At 40.8% G+C, this 21,084-nt stretch overlaps 4 protein-coding genes across 4 annotated transcripts in view; 3 read left to right on the forward strand and 1 right to left on the reverse strand.

Annotated features, from left to right (window-relative positions):
- The first annotated feature begins 5,444 nt into the window (after nucleotides 1–5,444).
- On the forward strand, nucleotides 5,445–6,770 carry LOC143029229 (uncharacterized). The gene has a single exon (XM_076191845.1). The coding sequence runs from the start codon at nucleotides 5,445–5,447 to the stop codon at nucleotides 6,768–6,770; it is 1,326 nt and encodes a 441-aa protein (XP_076047960.1).
- A 173-nt stretch (nucleotides 6,771–6,943) lies between these two features.
- On the forward strand, nucleotides 6,944–7,366 carry LOC143029231 (uncharacterized). Its single transcript, XM_076191861.1, has one exon. It carries the CDS (start codon nucleotides 6,944–6,946, stop codon nucleotides 7,364–7,366), a length of 423 nt encoding a protein of 140 aa, XP_076047976.1.
- A 27-nt stretch (nucleotides 7,367–7,393) lies between these two features.
- LOC143029232 (uncharacterized) lies at nucleotides 7,394–13,423 on the forward strand. Its single transcript, XM_076191877.1, has 2 exons — nucleotides 7,394–8,699; nucleotides 13,206–13,423. Exons 1-2 carry the CDS (start codon nucleotides 7,394–7,396, stop codon nucleotides 13,421–13,423), a joined length of 1,524 nt encoding a protein of 507 aa, XP_076047992.1.
- The window catches only part of Sema2a (Semaphorin 2a), a 633,246-nt gene continuing 621,651 nt past the window's right edge, over nucleotides 9,490–21,084 (reverse strand). Inside the window, exons 10-16 of the mRNA XM_076183625.1 lie at nucleotides 20,014–20,190; nucleotides 19,400–19,524; nucleotides 18,803–18,954; nucleotides 16,857–17,048; nucleotides 16,522–16,693; nucleotides 13,784–13,855; nucleotides 9,490–13,640 (exon numbers count right to left, since the gene is read on the reverse strand). Coding sequence (XP_076039740.1) covers nucleotides 13,560–13,640; nucleotides 13,784–13,855; nucleotides 16,522–16,693; nucleotides 16,857–17,048; nucleotides 18,803–18,954; nucleotides 19,400–19,524; nucleotides 20,014–20,190 — 971 coding nt within the window. The 3' untranslated portion in view covers nucleotides 9,490–13,559. The remainder of the gene's footprint in view (nucleotides 13,641–13,783; nucleotides 13,856–16,521; nucleotides 16,694–16,856; nucleotides 17,049–18,802; nucleotides 18,955–19,399; nucleotides 19,525–20,013; nucleotides 20,191–21,084) is intronic.

Below are 21,084 nucleotides of genomic sequence, written 5' to 3' on the forward strand. Positions count from 1 at the left end.
AAATAATAGTGAACAGAAATGACTTCCCAGACTTAGTCTTTAGGAAAGGTCCTACACAATCAACAAATACCCTAATAAAAGGTTCCTCAATTACAAGAAATCTGCATTCTTGGGAGTGTCATTAGGTTTCCCAGTCAAGTGACACACTATACATCACCTAAATATCCTCTTAACATCTCCCGACAAATGTGGCCAGTAAAAATGGTTGAATACTAGTCTTGGTGACTCCAAGGTGGGCACAGGTAGCCCCATGAGCCAGCCTCATGATCTTCTACTTAATCTTCTGTGGAATTATGATTTGTGTAATGACATCACCTCCTACCTTTTCTGGCGCCTTATATTTTCTCAGAAGTACACCATCTTCCACAATGAACTCGGTCTTGCTGTACTCCTTTTCTTCCTGCTCCTCCTCCTCAGCTGTTTGACACATCTCCTTCAGCTCTGGATCCTCCTGTTGTAGTCAGATGAGTTCCTCTTTATCTATGGGGTTCTCAAGGATCATTTCTTCTATTTAGGTGTCGCCTCCCTGACCACCTACATTTTCTGCTGCTACCTGCTTCTTTTCCGCGCTAAGTTCATCTCATGATCCTTTCGGGATCTTGTCTGCAACATCTGCTTCAAACAGGAATTTGAGGTTGTCTCCATTTTGTTCATCCTCTTCTCGTGCCTTCTTAGTCTAAAAGCTGGTAATAACTGCTACTGGATCCTCCATGTCAGATTCGTCATTGTTTGTCTGGTCACGGGGTCATTTACCGTCTTTAGTCTAACCTAGACTATCTCACCTACAACATTCCCAAAATAGATGCCTATCCCCTTCACTAGAATTTCTGCTATTTCTACATCAACGCTCACTGTCCTACTATCTATTTCAAGTACAGTAATACCTTAGTTATGGGTGCTTGTGTTTTCTATCCTCTGGCTAATCCGATGTCAAACTGACCTATGTGTCTATTTTCTAATCCTGGTATCACATTTGGCCTAACAATGGTGCGGGATGCCCCTGTGTCTCATAGAGCCTTGACTGCATATTTCCTCTCACTTCCTTCTATGATATTGGCATCTGTCGCATAAGGCAACCACTCTTGGCTTACTCCTGTATCTTTCATCTTGTCAAACCTACCTCCACCTACACAGCAATTGCTACCATGTTTCTTGCCTGCTACATCCTTCTTTGTCTTGCTAGAGTCCTTTCCATGTCTCCAGTCTTGTGTGTCCCCTTTGCTTCCCTTTCCCTCGGGGCAACTTTCCATCCCATGACCGTATTTACCACAGGTATAGCATCCACTATTTTTATCCCTTTCCCTCCTATTCCCTTCTGCACACATTATCTTCTGCCTGGTTTGCTTGTTTCCCATTTCCTGCCTGTACCTTTGTTAATTTGGCCTAGCATAACAATCCTGAGTTCTATGCACAAATCTACCACAGATAAAGCACTGGACTTGTCTCCTCCAACTATCTCCTACTTGTGGCCTCGCATATCTCTGACCCGGAATTTCATATGCGCCTCTGGTCTCACCCTTCAGAGTTTGTATCACGTTTCTCCTTCTAGATTCACTTGTCCTTAATGCGAAATTTTCTGCAAAAATTTCCGCCTGTAACAAGGTCTCACACTTCTGCTTGGTAACATATAACCTAGCCTCATTGTTCAGTAGATCAAGGAATTGTTCATTCGCAAATGCCTCTGCGATTTTCTCAGCGGTTACTGCATTTTCAGCACGTTGTCATTTGTATAGGTTACTCCTTACATTCTTGGCTAGATCCATATATCCATAACTAATATCCTTCTAACCTCTCTAAATTTACTTTTGAAATATTTTGGGGTAATCTTATATGCCTTTAGTATTTCATCTTTAATTTGATCATAATTATATATACCCTCTTTGTCAAATACCGTGTACACACTTAAGGGTTTTGGGGGTAGGTTAGGTTTTATAATTTGGTTCGTCATGCCTTCAAATGTTGAAAAACATATGTTTCCCTTTCATCAAAAGTGGGGGCAAGCTGTTTAGCTTTTATAACAATATTCTCTATACTTCTCTCCTTACTAATCCAAGTTAATCGTTACTTAAGTTGTTCTAGGAGTCTTTACTAAGTTGATTTCGGTTAATTAAAGTAGCATTTGTGCATCGGGCTGGGCTTCAATTTTGTTTCTCTTTGAAACCCTGTCTCTCGTCTAAGATCAACTCCGCTATCTCTTATCCCTTCATCTCTACTTTCCTCACCTATCCTACTTTCGCTTCTATCTTCCTCTATATTGTACTTTATTTCTCTTACCTGTGAAACTCCCTTGAAGTTGTAATTACTGTCAAAACAATTTAATCTGCTTGAGCGTGACATTTTTTCTGTTTTTATGATCAATCACGGTTTGAATTCAGTCAGTGTGATCTGATTTTCGACTTTTATTCTACCTCCGTCATATAATTTTTTGCACACACATAAGAATATAAGAATGAAGGATACTGCAAGAGATCACAAGGCCTACACTAGGCAGTTCCATGTTCAATTATTTAACTCAATGAAGAAAAATAAATCCCGGTCAGGCCCCCACTTATATGTCACAATCTGGCGTGTTGTTTTTTATTTGCTGTATCAAACTTGGTCATAATTCAGTCAGTTCTATCAATCCAATTGCCAGCATGCTTTATGCCTTTAGTTAGATTTTTTTCTTACCCTGGATATGAAATAAAGGCAAAGCGCAAAATATAACTACTTTACTTACATAGAATATGTACAGAGGGAGAGTTACGAGATATGAGGGGTTTGAACGAGGGCACGAATGCAATGGCACAGCACGCAGGTGCCATTTTGCTGTATCTATACGCCTAGCCTATATTCCTATTCATACGGTCCTTCCACTTTATTTTTGTGTGAAGAAATTTTACAATTTATTATTTGCTTTCTATCTGAATCTTGGTAAGAACTAAGCATGATTTGTGATGGCACTACTTGCCTATGCCATTGTTGTTGTTCTTTTGACCCTGTACTGTAAATCGCTTCATTTGTGTTCGCCGTATTGTGCAGCAACTTTCCTGTAACTGGTAATTTATCATAAGTTGCCTAATTTTATAGTCCTATATATGGCACCATAAGATAGCTAGTAAGGGCAGTTACAATATTATATAACTCTTGCAAGGATACGTGGACTAACATTACCTAATACAACTTACATAGGCTACTACGTTATACTTGCATATCTGTGTGACATATCGTGACACATGACAATCTGACATTCCCCCACTCTCTCCCCTAAGAACATCTACATCCAAACTTCTTCCTACTCTTCTCCTGGGTACCACTATATAGTCCATTAAAACCCTATCTACCACCCTTCCACCCACCACCCTCTCCCATGTGTACTTATGCTTGACTTTCTTCTTAAACACTCCGTTACCTCCACCATCAACTCTCCACTATGATTTTTCCAGACACTCCACACTTCCCAGCCACTCTGCTTGTTGGTTTGTCTCCTATCCTAAGCCCTCTCTGCACCCATTTAAATCTATCCAAAAGGCATCCCTTTCCTTTACACTCTTCTCACTACCAGGCCCATATGCACTTACAAAAACCCATATATCCCTTCCCAGTTTCATCTTCATCCACATTAACCTTGAAGAAATCTCCTTCCACTCCACCACACGCTTACCTATCTCTTCTCTAACTAATATAACCACCACACCCCCTCTCCAGTACGATCCCAAACTCAAACTCACCCCTCCCTCTCAACTTAGTTTCACTCAATGCCAACACATTCATCTTTCTTCTCACAAACTTACTGCCTATTCTTCCCTTTTACTCTCATCTGCACCACACCCACACACATTAAAATACCCAAACCTTAGGGTTCTGGTTAAAAAACTCCCAGACCCTCTTATGCCTCGACTTTTTTAGGAATGTACCCTTTAGGCCTAGTCCTAAATGTGAAAGAGGATAGGGAGGGAAAGGTAGTTGCAGTGGGAAGCGCCAAGAAAATGAACATGATGAGTGAGGAAAAGGGAGAAATAAGGAAAGATGAAGTGAAGGCAGTTGTTAAGATAAGAGCAGGTAAGGCACCTGGGTTGGATGGATGCCATGCAGAATGTCTAAAAAAAGAAGGTACAGTGATTGTGGAATGGCTGGTAAGGTTATTTAATGTTATTTAAGAGAGGGTAGAGTGCCAGAGGACTGGAGGAGTGCCTGTATAGTTCCACTTTATAAGGGAAAAGGGGACAAATGTGAGTGTAGTAGTTTTAGAGGGATCAGTTTGTTAAGTGTAGTTGGGAAGGCTTATGGGAGGGTCTTGAGAGAATTAGGAGAGGAACAGAGGGAGTTGTTAAAGATACGACTATCACCCTAAGTCGCCTTGCTAGGTGGTCTGTCGTCTGCTTCCTGCTATTTCTATATTTACTTGTTTTGAATTGGTTAGATTTGATTAATACTACCGTTATCATTATAATGGTCTGCTATATATTTTTTATATGATTATGTTTGTGCATTTATTTGGATCCAGGGAAAGAGGGTAATTATTTACCATCTTTGAAATATCTTGTTTTCGTAAGTAAATAAACAGAATTGACGCCATATTTTTTATTTGAATCCCGCTCGATTTTCTGGTAAAGGCCGGCAGATATTGTGAAGTTTTTGAACATTACATTTGGTGCCCAGACCCGGGAAACCCTATCTAAGTCCTTTAAGAATAAGGTTAACCATTTTTAAGGTTTGACACGATGTCTGCTGATTTACAAGAAGCTAAGAAAAAGAGAGCGTCAGCCAAAGGCTGGGTGACGTGAAGCGTCAAGGAATTAGAAGATTTATTGAATGATGACGCTACCAGCCTCGAATTATTAGAAGCTACCATTTGCATATTTGACAAGAGGCTTACAGATCTTGAGAAGCACCAGACGGCAGTGGAGTTGTAGTTGAACTCTGACGAAGTAGAGTCAGATATAGATGAAACTGACAAGTTTCAAAGATCCGCCAGGAAGATTAGAGCAAAGGCTGTCAAGCGCCTGAAGGATAAGACTGTTGTAAGTGATTCTATCTCCGTTTCTTCTAAGGATAGATCAGAGGTTAGGTTACATAGTTTAGAGCTCCCTAAATATGCTGGCAAAGCTATAGAGTGGCAACCCTTCTGGGACTGCTTCGAAGCTCTGGTTGACCAGAGTGACTTGCCTGTTATAAGCAAGTTCTCATACCTGCAGTCCCTCCTTCGAGGAGAGGCACTTTCTGCCATTCAAGGTTTGGCGCTTACCGCTGCAAATTATAAGATAGCATATGATCTACTCAAAGAGAGATTTGGCAGCACTGAAAGAATCGTATTCGCCCATGTGTTGGATTTAATGAATGCTTCTTTGACGTCTAGAGCTAAAGGAGCTAATCAGTGTGACTCCCTATGGAAGTTATGAGACCAACTGTTGTGGCATATAAGAAGTTTGGAAGCCCTTGGGTTCAGCAGTAACCAGTATGGCATGGTGTTGACTCCTATCATCGTAGCTCGCCTACCACAGGACATCTGTCTGGAGTGGTCGAGGGAAAGTGCTGGACGTGAAGGCGATTTGGACTGGTTAATGAAGTTTCTGCAAGCCGAGATCCAGCGTCGTGAACGATCGGAGATTTTTAAGGATTTGTCCATGGAGAAGAGCAACGCACCACAAGATTTCGAAAGAAGAAAAGTTAATTCGGCTTCAGCCTTGCAGACGTCAGCTGAAGAAGGACCACAACAGTGTGTATTTTGTCAGAAGAGACACAAGTCCGAAAAGTGCAATCAGATATTGAGATTGGATATCCTTAGACGTGAAGAGAAAGTGAAATCCCTAGGACTTTGTTTTAAGTGCCTTGTCAAAGGACATATGTCCAAGGACTGTAGAGGAAAACTGAAGTGTGCGCAGTGCTCTGGATATCACAATATCTTGTTTTGTAGAACAGGCAAAACAATTTGTGCCACTAATAATTCACCAAGTAGACAGGGTGTTGCCCACACCCCCAGTGAACAAGTTAATAATGCAGTCAATACTGGTAGTGGTACTGTTGAGCATGTTGGCATCTCTCATGATCAGAGAGTTAAGAGGTCCACTGTGTTGCAAACTGCTAAGATCAAGACTCTAACTAATAATGGGAAATCTATTGATGCTATTGTCATGTTTGATTTAGGGGCAGACACTACTTATGTGAGCCATGATATTGTTAGAAGAATCAAACCCAAGTGGGTTACATCTAAGTACACTTCATACTCAACCTTTGGGAATAAGAAATCACAAAATAGAAAAGAACGGAATGTATATGATGTGAAAGTGATTGACACTCAGGGTAATCCTCACTCAATATTAGCGGTCGAAGTTGAGACCATTTGCCCACCCTTAAGCCGTCAAAGGATTCCCTCTGATGTTTTGCAGTCCCTTTCACATCTACAGTTAGCTGATGACTATGGACGTGATCGTGACCTCACTTTGGATATACTGATTGGTGTGGATAATTACTGGCGTTTTGTTTCCCCAGAGAATCTTATAAGATGTGAGGATTTAGTGGCCTTTGAGTCTGTGTTTGGTTGGATATTGTCTGGTTCTTGTATGAAAACCCAGGAAAAGAATGTATCTCACCAGATGTTGTGTATGAGTACTGCTAAACCTGTTAATGAATCTGAGCTCCATGAATTTTGGAGCCTTGAAAGTATTGGAATTTGTGCTGGGAGGGATAAGTCTCCCAAAGACCCAGTGTTAGATCATTTTGAGGATTCAGTTAAGTTTGTTGATGGCAGGTATGAGGTTGCTCTTGGAAAAGTGATGGTTCTAAGTTGAGTCTGCTTGAAAATGAAACTGGAGCAAGGAAGAGGTTAGCTACGCTTAACTCTAAGTTTGAAAGGAACCCTAGTTTAAGAATTGAATATGATAAAGTTCTCAAGAGTTATGAGGACAGTAATATCATAGAAGTTCCTCAATCTGAAATGGAAGGTCCCTATCCCATTTACTATATGCCTCATAGACCTGTAATGAAGGAATGTGTTTCCTCAAAAATTAGTCCTGTGTTTGATGCTTCAGGAGTGGGATCTAATGGTGTTTCTTTGAATGGCTGTTTGGAATATGGACTTTCACTAATCCCAGATCTAGTTGAAATATTACTAAGATTCCGAAGATGGAAATTTGGCTTGACTGCTGACATAACCAAAGCCTTTTTACAGATTAGAGTTCAGCGCTCAGATCAGGATGTTCATAGGTTTTTGTGGCAGTGCAGACAATCCATACGTGTGATGAAGTTTGTAAGGGTACCCTTTGGTAACACCAGTAGTCCATTTTTACTGAATGCCACTCTTAGACATAATTTGAATTCATATCCTGTTTCAGTGACAGTGCAAGAGCTTCAGGAAAACTTGTATGTGGATGATTGGCTCTCATGAGCAGATTCTGTTGAAGAAGCCAATACAATGTTTCGTGAAGCTCAGAGTATATTATCCACTTTGTCCAAGTGGAATTCTAACAGTAAGAGTTTAACTCATCAACTTAACCAGTTTTTTGAAGTTGGTGAGACTACAAAGTTATTGGGAATGCATTGGAAAACTTCAAAGGATGTGTTTTCATTCAAGGGACTTAATTTGGATTGTAACTTTAATTTGAATTTCACCAAGAGGAATATATTGAGTTTGATTGCTCGACTGTTTGACCCACTTGGTTTAATAAGTCCTTTCACCATGTATGCTAAAATACTGTTTCAGGAAATTTGGCATCTAGGACTTGGATGGAATGAAATCCTATCACATAACTTGCAGCTGAAATGTCAGCTGTGGATTGATGGTATTCAAAGTATTAAGACATTTGAAATCCATAGATGTTATTACCCAGATTCATCTTTAAGTTTATTAGTAGGATTAGAGGCACATGCCTTCAGTGATGCATCTGAAAAGGGTTATGGTAGCTGTGTATATCTACATATACCTAAATCAGATAAGGAGTTTCATGTATCATTTGTTATGGCTAAGACAAAGGTAGCTCCCATCAAACGGGTTATGTTGCCCAGGTTGGAACTTCTTGGAGCCTTGTTGAGTGCTCATCTCAGTCATTTTGTAAAATCTGCCCTACGTTTGAATGATTGTGTAAGATTAGTTTGCTGGACAGATTCTAAGGTTGCTCTGTCTTGGATAAAAGGTAATCCTAATAGGTGGAAGATGTTTGTTGCTAACAGAGTAACTGAAATTCAGACATTAACATCTCCAAGCAATTGGTTCCATTGCCCTGGTACAGACAACCCCGCTGATTTGATGACCCGAGGTCTTTTGGCTGATCAACTAATTTCAAATAACATGTGGCTTGGGGGTCCCAATTGGTTATCTAGTTCCTCATGTTTCCATGCTGGAGCTAATATTGATGATGAGACACACATTTTGGCTCACACCTGTAAAGAGAGTAAGGGAGAGGGAACAGCCTTGACTGTTAATGAGAAAGCCACATCTGTATTTGACTTTAGTAGATATAGTGAATTTAGCAAAGTTATGAATATTGTTGCCTGGGTTAAGAGGTTCATTATTAATTGCAAACCTGATGGCACAAAACATTCTGGCCCTCTCACTTATGAGGAGTTGATCAAAGCAAAGGACAATATTTTGATCTGTGTTCAGAAAGAAAGTTATGAGAATGAAAGAAATGCTTTGTCTCAAGGGAAACCCCTTCCTAGAAATTCTTCCTTGATAAAATATGACCCCTTTCTAGATTCTAATGGATTGTTGAGAGTCAAAGGTAGACTTCAGTATTCTGACTTAAGTATTGGGATGGTTTGGACACATGGAAAGAATGAGTGAAGAAAGACTAGTAAAAGAGGTGTGGAAAGCAGAGGTGGAAGGAATGAACATGAGGGGGTGACCTAGGATAAGATGGATGGATGGGGTAAAAGGAGCTTTGGGAAAGCGGGGAATTTTTGTTGAGGAAGGATGGGAGAGGACAGATGATAGGGGTGAATGGAGAATGGTTGTGATGAATGATGCTGTGATGCATGGAAGTGGGGGGTGAGGGACTATGTATGAGAAATAAATTGATGCAGCCTGAAGGGATTTCTCCCCATCTCCTTTTCTGCATGAGGGGACGGAGAGGGGTGGGTCACCGATTTAATGAAGCAGCCTTGCTGTGGATGTGCTGTCTTGCAACACTGCTTCAAACCCAGGGCAGTGGGCGAGATGCAGGTATGACCTGTCATCCAGGAGGTGCCAAGATAAGAGGGAGGGTGGAGGGGAGTGGAGTATGGGGGGATGGAATGGGTGGGAGTGGTTTATGCCTTTGTTTTTTGGCTACCTCCCTTGTAAGGGGGAAAAAGCCTTTGGTATATGTATTATTTTTTTTTCTCGTTTCTTCAAAAATGCAGTCTCCATACTCAAGACACAAAACTAGATATCTTACCATCCTTCACAAAATCTCACTCTAGGGGCCATAGATTTTTGCAGGGTAGGAGAGAACCAGATCACGTGACTAGATTAAATATACTTCTGGTTAAGTTGGAAAACAAGTTTCTCTCTGGTCAATGATATACATGGTCTTAGAAAAGAGATCTTTATTTTACAGGAATAGCATCTTGCTTTACAAATTCATCAGTGGCTGCTTGCAATATACAAACCAAACATTGGGTTGGCAAACTATTCTAAATGAAATCCTTAAAGAAGAAAAAAAAAATATATATATATCATTAAAACTTAAGATCAAAAGCCATTGCAGATTTGAGTACAACATAGGTGGCCATGAAATACTGTACAATAAAGTAAGATCTTTCGACCATTGCTCTCATAACCCGGCTTAAAAAAAAAGAAAAAAAGAAAAAAAAAAACGCACAAGCTCAGCATTTTCCCTTCCCCCAAACATTTGATAACTAAAGTGGAATCCAGAAGATCTTACCACATTTAACTTACCTTTAACTAAACACTATTACTAAATCAATCACATACTACTCAACTCAGAACCAACCAAATGGTCACAACCCCAACAAAGCACATCAGTCATCTTTCCATCTTCACCAAGCAGCAATCACAATGAAAAAAGAAAATAAAAGAAAATCCTTTGCCTAAAAGAAATAAACAGCAAAGACACGAATCTATTTACATTTCTGTAGTTACAAAGAGTGGTCATCCCCAACTCTCCTAATTGGACACATCACACCCGACTATCACATTAGGAGACCTGATTAGTTATCAAGCTCTGACAACTGGTTTGGCCACATGTGATGTCCAGCTGCCACATTTCCTTAAGAGTATAATGCATATGTACACACTACCGTGTGTACAGCAGTGTGTGTGAGTGTGACAGTGTGTGTGTGTGTGTGTATGCGCATGTGTGTGTGTGTGTGTGATTTACCATGGTCTTGGATCATGTGCTGGATTCATGATTGAAAGTTATCACCCTCCTGATGAAAGGAGCTCTTGTAGATTTATTTCTACTTGTTTTTGTGTGGGTAGGTGGATGGGTGGGTGTGGGTGTGCACATGCACATTTTCGCAGAGGTATCTCACCAGAAGTGAAGGGGGAACCACTGTACAGGTGTGGCTAAGAGCATATAGCTATTTCTAGAGCTCTACACACTCATCAGATGGATCCAATCATGATTACACATGAATAACACTCAGTCCACTAAAAACATTCAATTAAATACATTAATAGAAACCCTCTCCATTTGAAACCTTACTAAAAACTCCTATTCATAAAAAGGATAATTTTCTTGAATTGGATCCAGCTAGAGTGCAATATTGATGTTGGCTTTTTCCATTACCACTATTATTACTATCAATATTATTATGAGTCTTACAAAAATGGCGCATATCACAGGAAAACCAAACATAGCATATTATGGATCGGTGATGAATCTTCTGCCACCTCCACCTAGGAAGCTGGTCAAGTGTTTGCCATGTTTTTGCAGTATTTTTTCTTGTTTATTTTATAAATATGAAGAGAAGCACATGTAGTGAATGTATTTGCAAAACCACTCTACCGAGAGGATCCCGTTTGCTTGATTAAACAAGAATAACACTCTGTTTGATGGTTGTACAGTTCTATTCAATGTATGAATGATCACATCAGTAGAGTCAGTTTTTCACAATGCACCCAGTGAACTACTTGCCACCAATGTATAAACACGTTCAATTAGCTTGTCAAATTCTGCACAACTTTACACTGAATACAACCTATCCCTTCAAGAGGTGGCATAGTATTGATTTAGATTAGTCTTAAAAAAATCAGTGGTATAAAATATATTGTGAATTGAATCGTTCCCTATTTCACCACATCCGCTGTTTTAGGCGGTAAGAGTCCAGCATGCATACAGCTTCCTTCTCCTTCCAGTTACAACATTCACTACCCTCACTAATATCTATCACAGTCACTATATCCACTCACACACTCAGGAGGAGGAAACTGTAGTTTCCTGGCCAGACCACTATGACAAGCCCAAGACTTTTCTTGATAAAAAATCTTGCTATATATATTTTTTTTCTTTTATTTATATTTTTGTCAAATCCTGGACCACATCATCAACCAAGTCCCATCGTAGAGATGTGTATATCATACCCTTATTCGCTATGTAATGTCCCTTACAACAACCATCCTTCACCGTACATATCTTAAGTCAACATTTAGTAACTGATAACTCTTTTACTTCACACACTTGGATGGATGAGAGTACCTGATAAACGTTTACCTCTTCCAGATATCAAGGTTGTGGGGTGGGGGTGGTGGGTGCTGTTGATTGCAAGAGGAGGAGAGGAGTAGGAATATCAGTTCATGTGGGTCTCAAGGAGGGGTTAGGTAGGAGCAATCTAAAAACAAGATGAAGTTTAATCATAGTTTCATAGTTCAGTGGAGGTAGTTTGGACCAACTTGACTCTTGATAATAATGTGGTTAGGTTACTTCTTAGGAAAAAAAAATATATATATGTATGTATATGCCCTTCAATCACCCATGTGGGGGAAAATATGGAGGGTTACCATTTTTACAATAATGCCATGACAACTACCACAATGTTATTCTTGATCGTGTCTTTCATAAACTAACTTTGGGTAATAGTAATTTAAAAATGGGTTGGGACATTAGGCTACATTGTCACATCTCTTCTTGTGTAGTTTTAACCTTTCCTATCAAACCTACCAGGGGCACTCTATTTTCATATACCATACTGGAATCTACATACGAGTCAAGATCCCAGTTAAATGCACCACTTCTTTTAAACACTCAATAAATGTTTCCTTGTCACAAAAACAAGTCAGGAAATCATAATTTTTAGAGATTACAGAAACATGTGTCCATAAGCACAGTTACAGCTTGGTCTTGATTCTTAGTGCAGTCCATGTTATCGATCAGAGGTGCAGGAGTGTGTCCTATACAGTGTTTCAGCCTCATGTTGAGTGAAATTTGTCTGTACACTTGATATTCATGCCCTTCTATATTTTCCATTTCATTACTGTAATTACATAAATTGCACCATACAAACATTTGTCTCTTATCATTTTCCATATTTTTCTAATAAACATTTCCATTCTTCATATTTTCATCATCTTGGAGAAATTAGAGGCTGCGTGTTCAAACAGATTGTCTTTGAGCACAAATGATACAATTCCTGAATATATTCACATTAGCACAATAATGTCTGTGTCCATTTCCACAGACTTTTTCATCTAACTTACATGTAAACAGCCTTAGCAACAGTGGGAGGGATAGAAGGAATGGGGAAAGTAGGAGGAAAAACAGATGTTAACAGAGGAGTTCTTGAAGCAGGTTCACCATTTCAGTAGGAGAGATATTAGACACAGGAAAAGGAGAGGCATATGTGAAGAAGCAGAATAACAGATGTAATAAACCTAAGGAGACATTCATGTACCCTGATTGTGTGTGGCAATTACCCTAATGTGTGCCTCCTACTACATACTTAAGTCAAAAGTGCAATTGGCTTTATCAGAGGGCCAGCAGGTAGGTCTTGACTGTTGAATGCTGAAGCTCTATATTGACTGGTTTACAATAAATAGCAACAGAGGAGGCTCCCTTGCTTTGTCATAATTACAGCCTACAACAGAAAAATTCTGTTTGTACAAGCATCAATGTTGATATTTATTGGAAACTCCTTAGGACTGGGTTACATAGGTGATGGACTGGGATTGTGTGTGTAAGGGGGTGGGGGGATTGGATGATAGGGAGGAGGTGGTTATGTATCTCCAACAATTATAACTGTAGCATCTCCACATGATGTTCATAAAAAGGGCATTCCAACACTACCAGCTGTTCACTGTGTGACTATTCGCACACTGCCTCAAGCACAGCCAGCTTCACTTGACACTGTACCAATGAAAATTAGAATGAAAACAACAACACGCTGCTATATAGTTCCTGCACAGCATTTTGGACAGTCCACATTTCTTCAAGCAATAGTAGCAGGGCAGGGAGAAACAGATGCAGATAAAGTAGAAATTGGCAATGAATTGCTGCCAATCCAGTAGATCAGGAGAAGTACCCAGTGGTACTTTTGAAGAAATATAAAATACAGTTGAGGTGGTGATGATGTTGGGAGATTGTTGTAGATGTAACAGCAGCTGTTGTAGTAGTCATTGCTGAAATACAGGCCAATCTTGGGTCTCAAACGAAGGGGCTGCTTCTGGCATAGATGTCATTAGGATGATTATTCTGGTTGCTGATGTTGTTGCGATTTGCACATTGCTGAAATACAACAGATATATAGTTGAAGCAAATGTAAAGCCAAAATGAATTTGGATATGGTTTTGGTACTTGAATACACATGAAAGATATTACAGTTCTAACTGAAACATTACCACTCTGTCTTGCATAGCTTGGCTACTTACCGCTTGTTTCCTCTCCCACGTCTTCATGGCTAACTTATACTTCTCAAATTCATGACACCAGTCACTGTAAACCTGTTATTATAAAAGAAAATAACATATGTTAATTAAACTTAAATAATCGTTTTGTAATGCTCTATTTTTGAACAATTTTCACCTGTTATATCAGACTCCATTAGCTCACATTAAACAAAAGCACTGTAATGTATATAAGACAAGTGACTGATACTGTCAGTAATCAGATTTTCTTTAAGACATTCCTTCCCATTCGTTTTTATTGTGACTTATTATTTCCAACAAGGCACAGCAGTCCACTCACTCACTCCCTTTCCAATTCATATAAAGGCTGTTACATACGAAAGCTGTATTTGTTAGAATTAGAATGATGTTTGTGTTTGTCCATTTGTATTTTGGTTCCTTTATACTGGAAACAATTTTCATTCCTGCTCCCTAGGTTACAATGCTTCAGTCTAATTACTTACTCCTTCCTATTGCTCTTATCTAAAGTAAGGACATATTTAATAACTTCTATTGTCGAGTGATCATGTTTATCGCTTCTGTTAAAAAAAAAAAAAAAGAGGTACAGTGATGGTGGACTGGTTGGTGAGGTTATTTAATGTTTGCTGGAGAGAAGGTAGAGTGCCGGAGGACTGGAGGAGTGCTTGTATAGTTCCACTTTACAAGGGAAAGGGGGACAAGTGTGAATGTAGTAGTTTCAGAGGGATTAGCTTGTTAAGTGTAGTTGGGAAGGCTTATGGGAGGATCTTGATTGAGAGGATTAGGAGAGGAACAGAGGGAGTAATTGGTGAGGAACAGTGTGGATTTAGGACAGGTAGAGGTTGTGTAGATCAGATTTTTGTGGTAAGACAGATATGTGAGAAAGCTATAGGAAAGGGGAAGGATGTTTTTTGGGCCTTTATGGATCTGGAAAAGGCTTAAGACAGGGTAGACAGAAAGGCACTGTGGGAGGTTATGTGGATATACGGGATAGGAGGAAAGCTTCTAGGAGCTGTCAAGAGTTTTTATGAGAGTAGTAGAGCTTGTGTCAGGATTAGAAATGGAGAGAGTGAGTGGTTTGAGGTAAAGGTGGGACTTCGTCAAGGATGCGTTATGTCGCCCTGGCTGTTCAACTTATACATGGATGGGGTAGTGCAAGAAGTAAATGCAAGGGTAGTGGGTCAGGGATTGGAGATGGTTAAAGAAAATGGAGAAAAGTGGGAGGTGAGCCAGCTGTTGTTTGCGGACGACACTGCGCTTGTGGCAGGATCGGAGGAGGGATTGAGGAAGTTGGTGACAGAGTTTGGGAGAGTGTGTGATAGAAGAAAGCTGAAGATAAATGTGGGTAAAAGTAAGGTGATAAGATGTACAAGGGGTGAAAGTGGCAGTAATCTGGAAATGAGCATTAAGGGGGAGCAACTGGAGGAAGTGGATAGGTTTAGATACTTGGGTGCAAATTTGGCAGGAAAAGGTGGAGGTAGAATGTAGATTGAGAGAAGCAAGTAAATGCCTTGGTGGATTAAAAAGTGTAATGAGGAATAGAAATTTGGGAATGGATGCTAAGAGGAGACTGTATGAAGGAGTAATTGTGCCAACAGCACTGTATGGAGCAGAAACATGGAACATAAGAGAGGAGCTTGAATGTGTTTGAGATGAAGTGTCTGAGAAGTATGATGGGGGTTACTAGGCTAGATAGAGTGAGAAATGAGGAGGTGAGGAGAACAGGGGTGGAAAGGGAGTTGGGAGATGTGGTTGATTAAAGAGTATTAGGATGGTTTGGACACATGGAAAGAATGAGCGAAGAAAGACTAGCAAAGGAGGTATGGAAGGCAGATGTGGAGGGAGTGAACATGAGGGGACGTCCTAGGATGAGATGGATGGATGAGGTCAAGTGGGCTTTGGGGAAGAGGGGAATGTCTGTTGAGGAAGGACGGGAGAAGACAGGGGTAAATGGAGAATGGTTGTATATGGAAGATGTTGTGATGCATGAGGTGGAATGGATGGGGGGTGAGGTAGTGTGTGCGCGCAAAATTTTGACGCAGCCCAAATGGATTTCTCCCCGTCCTCTCCTTTATATGGGGGGACGGAGAGGGGGGGTCGCCGATTTAATGAAGCGGCCTTGCTGTGGATGTGCTGTGTCTTGCAGTGGACAGGGTGCAGGGATGACCCGTCATCTAGGAGGTGCTAAGATGGGAGGGAGGGTGGAGGGGTGTGGAGTGTTTTCAGGGATGGAATGGGTGGTAATGATTTTGCCTTTTCCTTTTTGGCTACCTCCCTAGTAAGGGGGAAAAAGCCTTGGTATATGTATGTATGTTAGTAAGTATTCCCAATAATGTATGTTTTGTTATTTGATTGCAATAGCATCTCCATGGCATTTACTCTGCAGCTCTGTCTTCTTTTTTTCAATATGAGAGGAGAGAGAAGGGAGGGTCACCAATTAAGTGAAGCAGCCTTGCTGTGGATGTGCTGTGTCTTGCTACATTGCTTCTGACCCAGGTCAGTGGGTGAGATGCAGGGATGACCCATCACCCAGGAGGAGCCAAGAAAAGAGGGAGAGAGGGGTGGTGAACAGGAGTGGAGTATGTGGTGTTGAAATGGGTGAGAGTGGATTCATGCCTTTGGCTACCTTCCTCGTACAGGGGAAAAAGTCATTATTTTGTGTAGTCAAGTGATCATGTATATTGTTAGTAAGTATTCCAAGTAATGTATGTTTTGTTATTTGATTGTGTATTTAATGAACTCACCTTCTGGAAGTCATTGGTTCTAGCTGGTGCTGTACAACGATGGGCATCTACAGTTATGTTGTATGAACATACAATGTCACCACCCATCTTGCAGTCATAGCGTCCTGCATCAGCCTCGTTGACATTCATAACAACAAGTCCATGTTCAGAGGTTTCAATGTACTTGTCAGGCCTGAGTAAAAATATTCAAATGACAAGTCATAAAGTGACAGTAATACCATTTTATCCTCAGAATATTTCTGCAATACAGCACTCACTTGGTAAGAATAATTTATATACATTCCAATAACAAAAGGTAATGCGCACATTCATTATAACCCTCCTCCCTTCCTTACCTGTAACGAATCTGGTATTTCCCTTTCTCTTTGGAGTAATGATGCCAAGTGATTTCTTTAAGAGCAATAGGCTGTGGCATTTTGACTGCACATCCCAGGTGAATGCTCTGCCCCCAGGTGACAACCATCTTCTTCTTGGAGATGCAAGCATCGCAAAGGCCTGGGGTTGAGCCCGTAACATCTTGCAGCAAGCTGGAAAATAAGACAGATTTCTTAAATGCACTGAGACCTCCAGATGGAGGTGAGGAAGGTTGATGGGCAGCAGAGAGATGACTCAATCTTGCAGGACCAGATGCAGATATGTCATTGGTCCTTACATGAGAAAATGGGGCAAGGTGAATGTGGTAGTTTCAAAGGGGATCAGTCTGTTAGGTGTAGTCTTAGAGGGAGTTTACACTGTCTAACGTGGTTCAACAGACACATGTTTAAAGTAATGTGTGAACGGGGTATGTGGTTGTCGAACAACGTGTTCGACAACCAAATACCCCGTTCACACATCACTTTAAACACATGTCTGTCGAACAGCGTTCGACAAACCGTTAGACCATGTAAACCCCCTCTTAATGTTATGGGAGGGTGTTAATTGAGGATTTAGGGGAGCAAGGGAGTCGCTGCATGCACATACAAGTACACACATACTCACCCATACACACACACACATACTTGCCCATATGCAAACACATGCATGCATTCAGGAAGTGATCACAGTACAAAACCAAAAGAGGAGAAAGACTTGGGAGTCTTGATAAAAGACAACCTGTCAGCAGGATTGTGGGAGAGACATATGAACTACTGCAGAAGATTAAAGTGGTGTTCCATTATATGGATGAAGAAATGATGAAAAAAACTCATCAAAACCCTGGTATGTCCATATGCATAGGTAGTATGGTCCACACACAGAGTGAAGGATATAAGTAAGGACAGCAACCAAACTGGCCCCCAATCTGGCAGATAAACGAGGTAATAGGTCTGCCAACTTTGAAAGAACAAAGAGATAGAGGTGACATGATTAGCGTTCAGGTCACTAAAGGGGATAGATTGCATTGATAGAAGACTGGGAGAACTTTAAGAGGTCATGGAAATAGATTAAGAAAGACCATATGTTGCATCCAAGCATCTAAAGCTATCCACTTCCTCCAGTCTCTCTTCCTTAATAATCACTTCCAATTTGCTGCCATCCTCTCCTCTTGTACATCTCATCACTTTACTTTTACCCACATTTATCTCCAACTTCCTTCTCTCACACACCTTCCCAAACTCCATCACTAACTTCCTTAATTCCTCCTCTGATAACCATCTCCAATCCCCAGCCCATGACCCTTGTGTTTACCTCTCACACAACCCCCTCCATGTATAAATCAAACAGCCAAGGCGAAATCACACATCACTAGCGAAGTCCCACCTTTACCTCAAACCACTCACTCTCTCTCCATTTCTAATTCTAACACAGGCTCTACCACTCTCGTAAAATATTAAATATGATAATTGGAAATCAAAGATATAGATTATGTTGGACCTTGCATGAATTTGAGTCTAGGTATGTTATAAAATTAGAGAATAGAAAACAGGACCCAATGAGCATTGCTCCTTTCATGTATACTACAATTAGGTAAATTCACAAGTACAGATATGCATGCATATACAAGCATGGGCATGCAGGAACAGAAGTATGCACACGCCCAGATACTTGCACATACACACTCACATACTTGCACGTGCACATATGCAAGCATGCACAAACATACGCGCCCATATGCACACACATACTCACATATTCATACACACAGGCACATAGACCCAATCAGAACATCTCTTGGGGCCATTTAATTTCTTCCTTCACTTACAACCACTCCATTCACTCATTTTTTGAACCATCTTGTGAATGTACTAGTAACAGCCATTACAACACCACTGCCACCTGATATTTTTGCCATGTCTGTCCTTACCCTGGCTGGAAGGGCTTGCAAGCATTGGCATCCTTGTCCCAGCCACAGTAGGGGTCGTGGGAGCAGCGCAAGCAGTTGTCATAGCGTCCATGGCACATGTACAGGTCCACTTGGCGGATCCGTGTATCAGATGATACATAGAGTGATTTGTGCTGTAGGGGAGAAATGATAAACTTTATTTTGGCAATATTTTGACTACTTGTATTCACTGAAGACAAAGAACATTATTTTTTTCAGAGGCACAACTACAGACCAGTGTCTGTTTCCAAATTTCAAAACATGAATGCACTTATGCACAAGTAAATAAACATATGTATGCAATCACACACAGATATGTACACATTCTATCAATGTCTACAAACACCTCACATTAAAACAAAACCTCACATAGAAATATGATGTTTACATTTCATTGCAAACAAACATACACATCACATATAAACAAACATTTGTTTTTGTGATTCAGGTTATGCATGTGGTGGATTCACCCAGCCCCTGGACAAGGGGCACGGGACTGTCACCTTCTGCATGTGTACCAATATGCAAAATAGATACCAGCATTTCACTTCAAATGACATGACAACATTGACTGCACACCTTTTTGGAGATCTGAATGGCCCTGATGGGCTCAGGAGTAGTCACTTCGTAGACATCCAACAGTTCGGAATGCGAGTCACCATCCTCACCCAACCATTCCACTACTTTGTAAACACGACCCTCCACTGAAAATGAATAGAGTGATTTCAATGTGGGAATAAAAATAAATAGATAAATAGAATAAAATTTATATGAAATTCATGCAAAAGTCATGGAAGAATGCAACTCACAACAGGTAATATTAAAAACAATAGATATTAAGTTTTCACACATGCATGTGTGTATGTGGAATTCACTATGGCCTTGGTTCACATGCTGGACTCATGATCAACAGCTATTACCCTCTTGGATGAGAGCTTGTATATGGTCCGATCTATGGGTAATGCTGTGACCTAACACACATTCATACCCCCAACTCCTTGCCTACCAGAGTTGGAGTGCTGACTCACTGTGCAGTGATGCTGAAATCTGTTCACCCCTAGGTGGGACTCAAACTCAGATCACTGAATTAGCAATCAAGAACAGTACCACTTCACTGTCAAAGCATGTGTGTGTGTGAGTGCATGTACATGCACATATGTAGATAGTGCTCAAGCAGGTGCAGCAATACTTACAGGATCCTGCATAATAGACTGTATAGGTTGTCTCTTTCCCATAGGTTCCTCCCTTGACTCTGTCAACAACCAAATGGGTGAAGATGAGGTCCCTCTTGTAGAAGACAGGCTTGTTGTGTTCATGGGCCACTGCCTCATCCATAAGAGGGTGTGACTGCAGGAACGTTAGCACATTGTCTGAAATAGGAAACAAAAATTACATACATTCCATGGCTCATATTCATATACAATCTTTGACATCTCTTAACCCCCAAAACGAATATAATTAACTTCACTTCTACCAATGAGTGATCCTTTCAATCTCGTTAATCCCTTTCATTAAAGCTATACATGAAGACAGTTTTGTTCAATTCAGGACATGTCATGACAGCGTAGGCATATTTCCCGTCTTCACTAAACCATGCACTGCTAATAAATATAATTATTCTCAGCCAGCACATTTCCCTGACAAGTTAATGTCGATCTTCTAAGGGGGATGAAGCCAGAGCGAAGCACCTCGACTCCCCGAGCTGTCGACCCTCGTGACTTGTGTTGCATGGTGCATGCAGCGGCGGCGACGAACTAATTAATAAAGGCAAAGAGGGCGTCGAAATTGCTTGGCGGACAGGAACGTGGCAAAACGGGACTAATTCCCTTTGACGGGCAGCACGCAAACTAGCTCACTGAACGGTCCTCATTACTCTCATTACTTGTGCACGCTTAACGCCTCTCTTACGAGCCTGATCGGTGCCCAAACGTGACGAATAACCTCTCTGGCTGAACGACTGACGAGGCGAAAGGCCACGCCCTCCTCCACCCCTTCTTCGGCAGTCATGCTTTCGATACTTACGAAATTTGGAAAGTCTCCATAGGGCTAATTATGCAGGTCAGGCGTCCTTCCCTTCAGGTCGATGAGAAAACCACTGTGCATCCCCTCAAACATCACTGCTGAACTTTGCTATCTTCATTGCATCATCCACCCCCTTCCCCCTCCCTTGTATTCACGAAATATTCTACATGCAATTTCCACCCTCAAACCCACAAAATCCATTCTTGGATCATCCAAATCACCTGCTTCACATCTGTATCCTT

The sequence above is a fragment of the Oratosquilla oratoria genome, chromosome 1, assembly GCF_046742065.1.
Source record: "Oratosquilla oratoria isolate Oo_2021 chromosome 1, ASM4674206v1, whole genome shotgun sequence".
Taxonomy (NCBI): Eukaryota; Metazoa; Arthropoda; class Malacostraca; order Stomatopoda; family Squillidae; genus Oratosquilla; species Oratosquilla oratoria.

Coding starts and splice junctions, on each gene's coding strand:
- LOC143029232 (XM_076191877.1), top strand. CDS start 7,394: ATGTTTCGTGAAGCTCAGAGTATATTATCCACTTTGTCCAAGTGGAAT. Junction 8,700..13,205: donor TGGATTGTTGAGAGTCAAAG/GTAGACTTCAGT, acceptor CAACACTACCAG/CTGTTCACTGTGTGACTATT.
- LOC143029229 (XM_076191845.1), top strand. CDS start 5,445: ATGGTGTTGACTCCTATCATCGTAGCTCGCCTACCACAGGACATCTGT.
- LOC143029231 (XM_076191861.1), top strand. CDS start 6,944: ATGCCTCATAGACCTGTAATGAAGGAATGTGTTTCCTCAAAAATTAGT.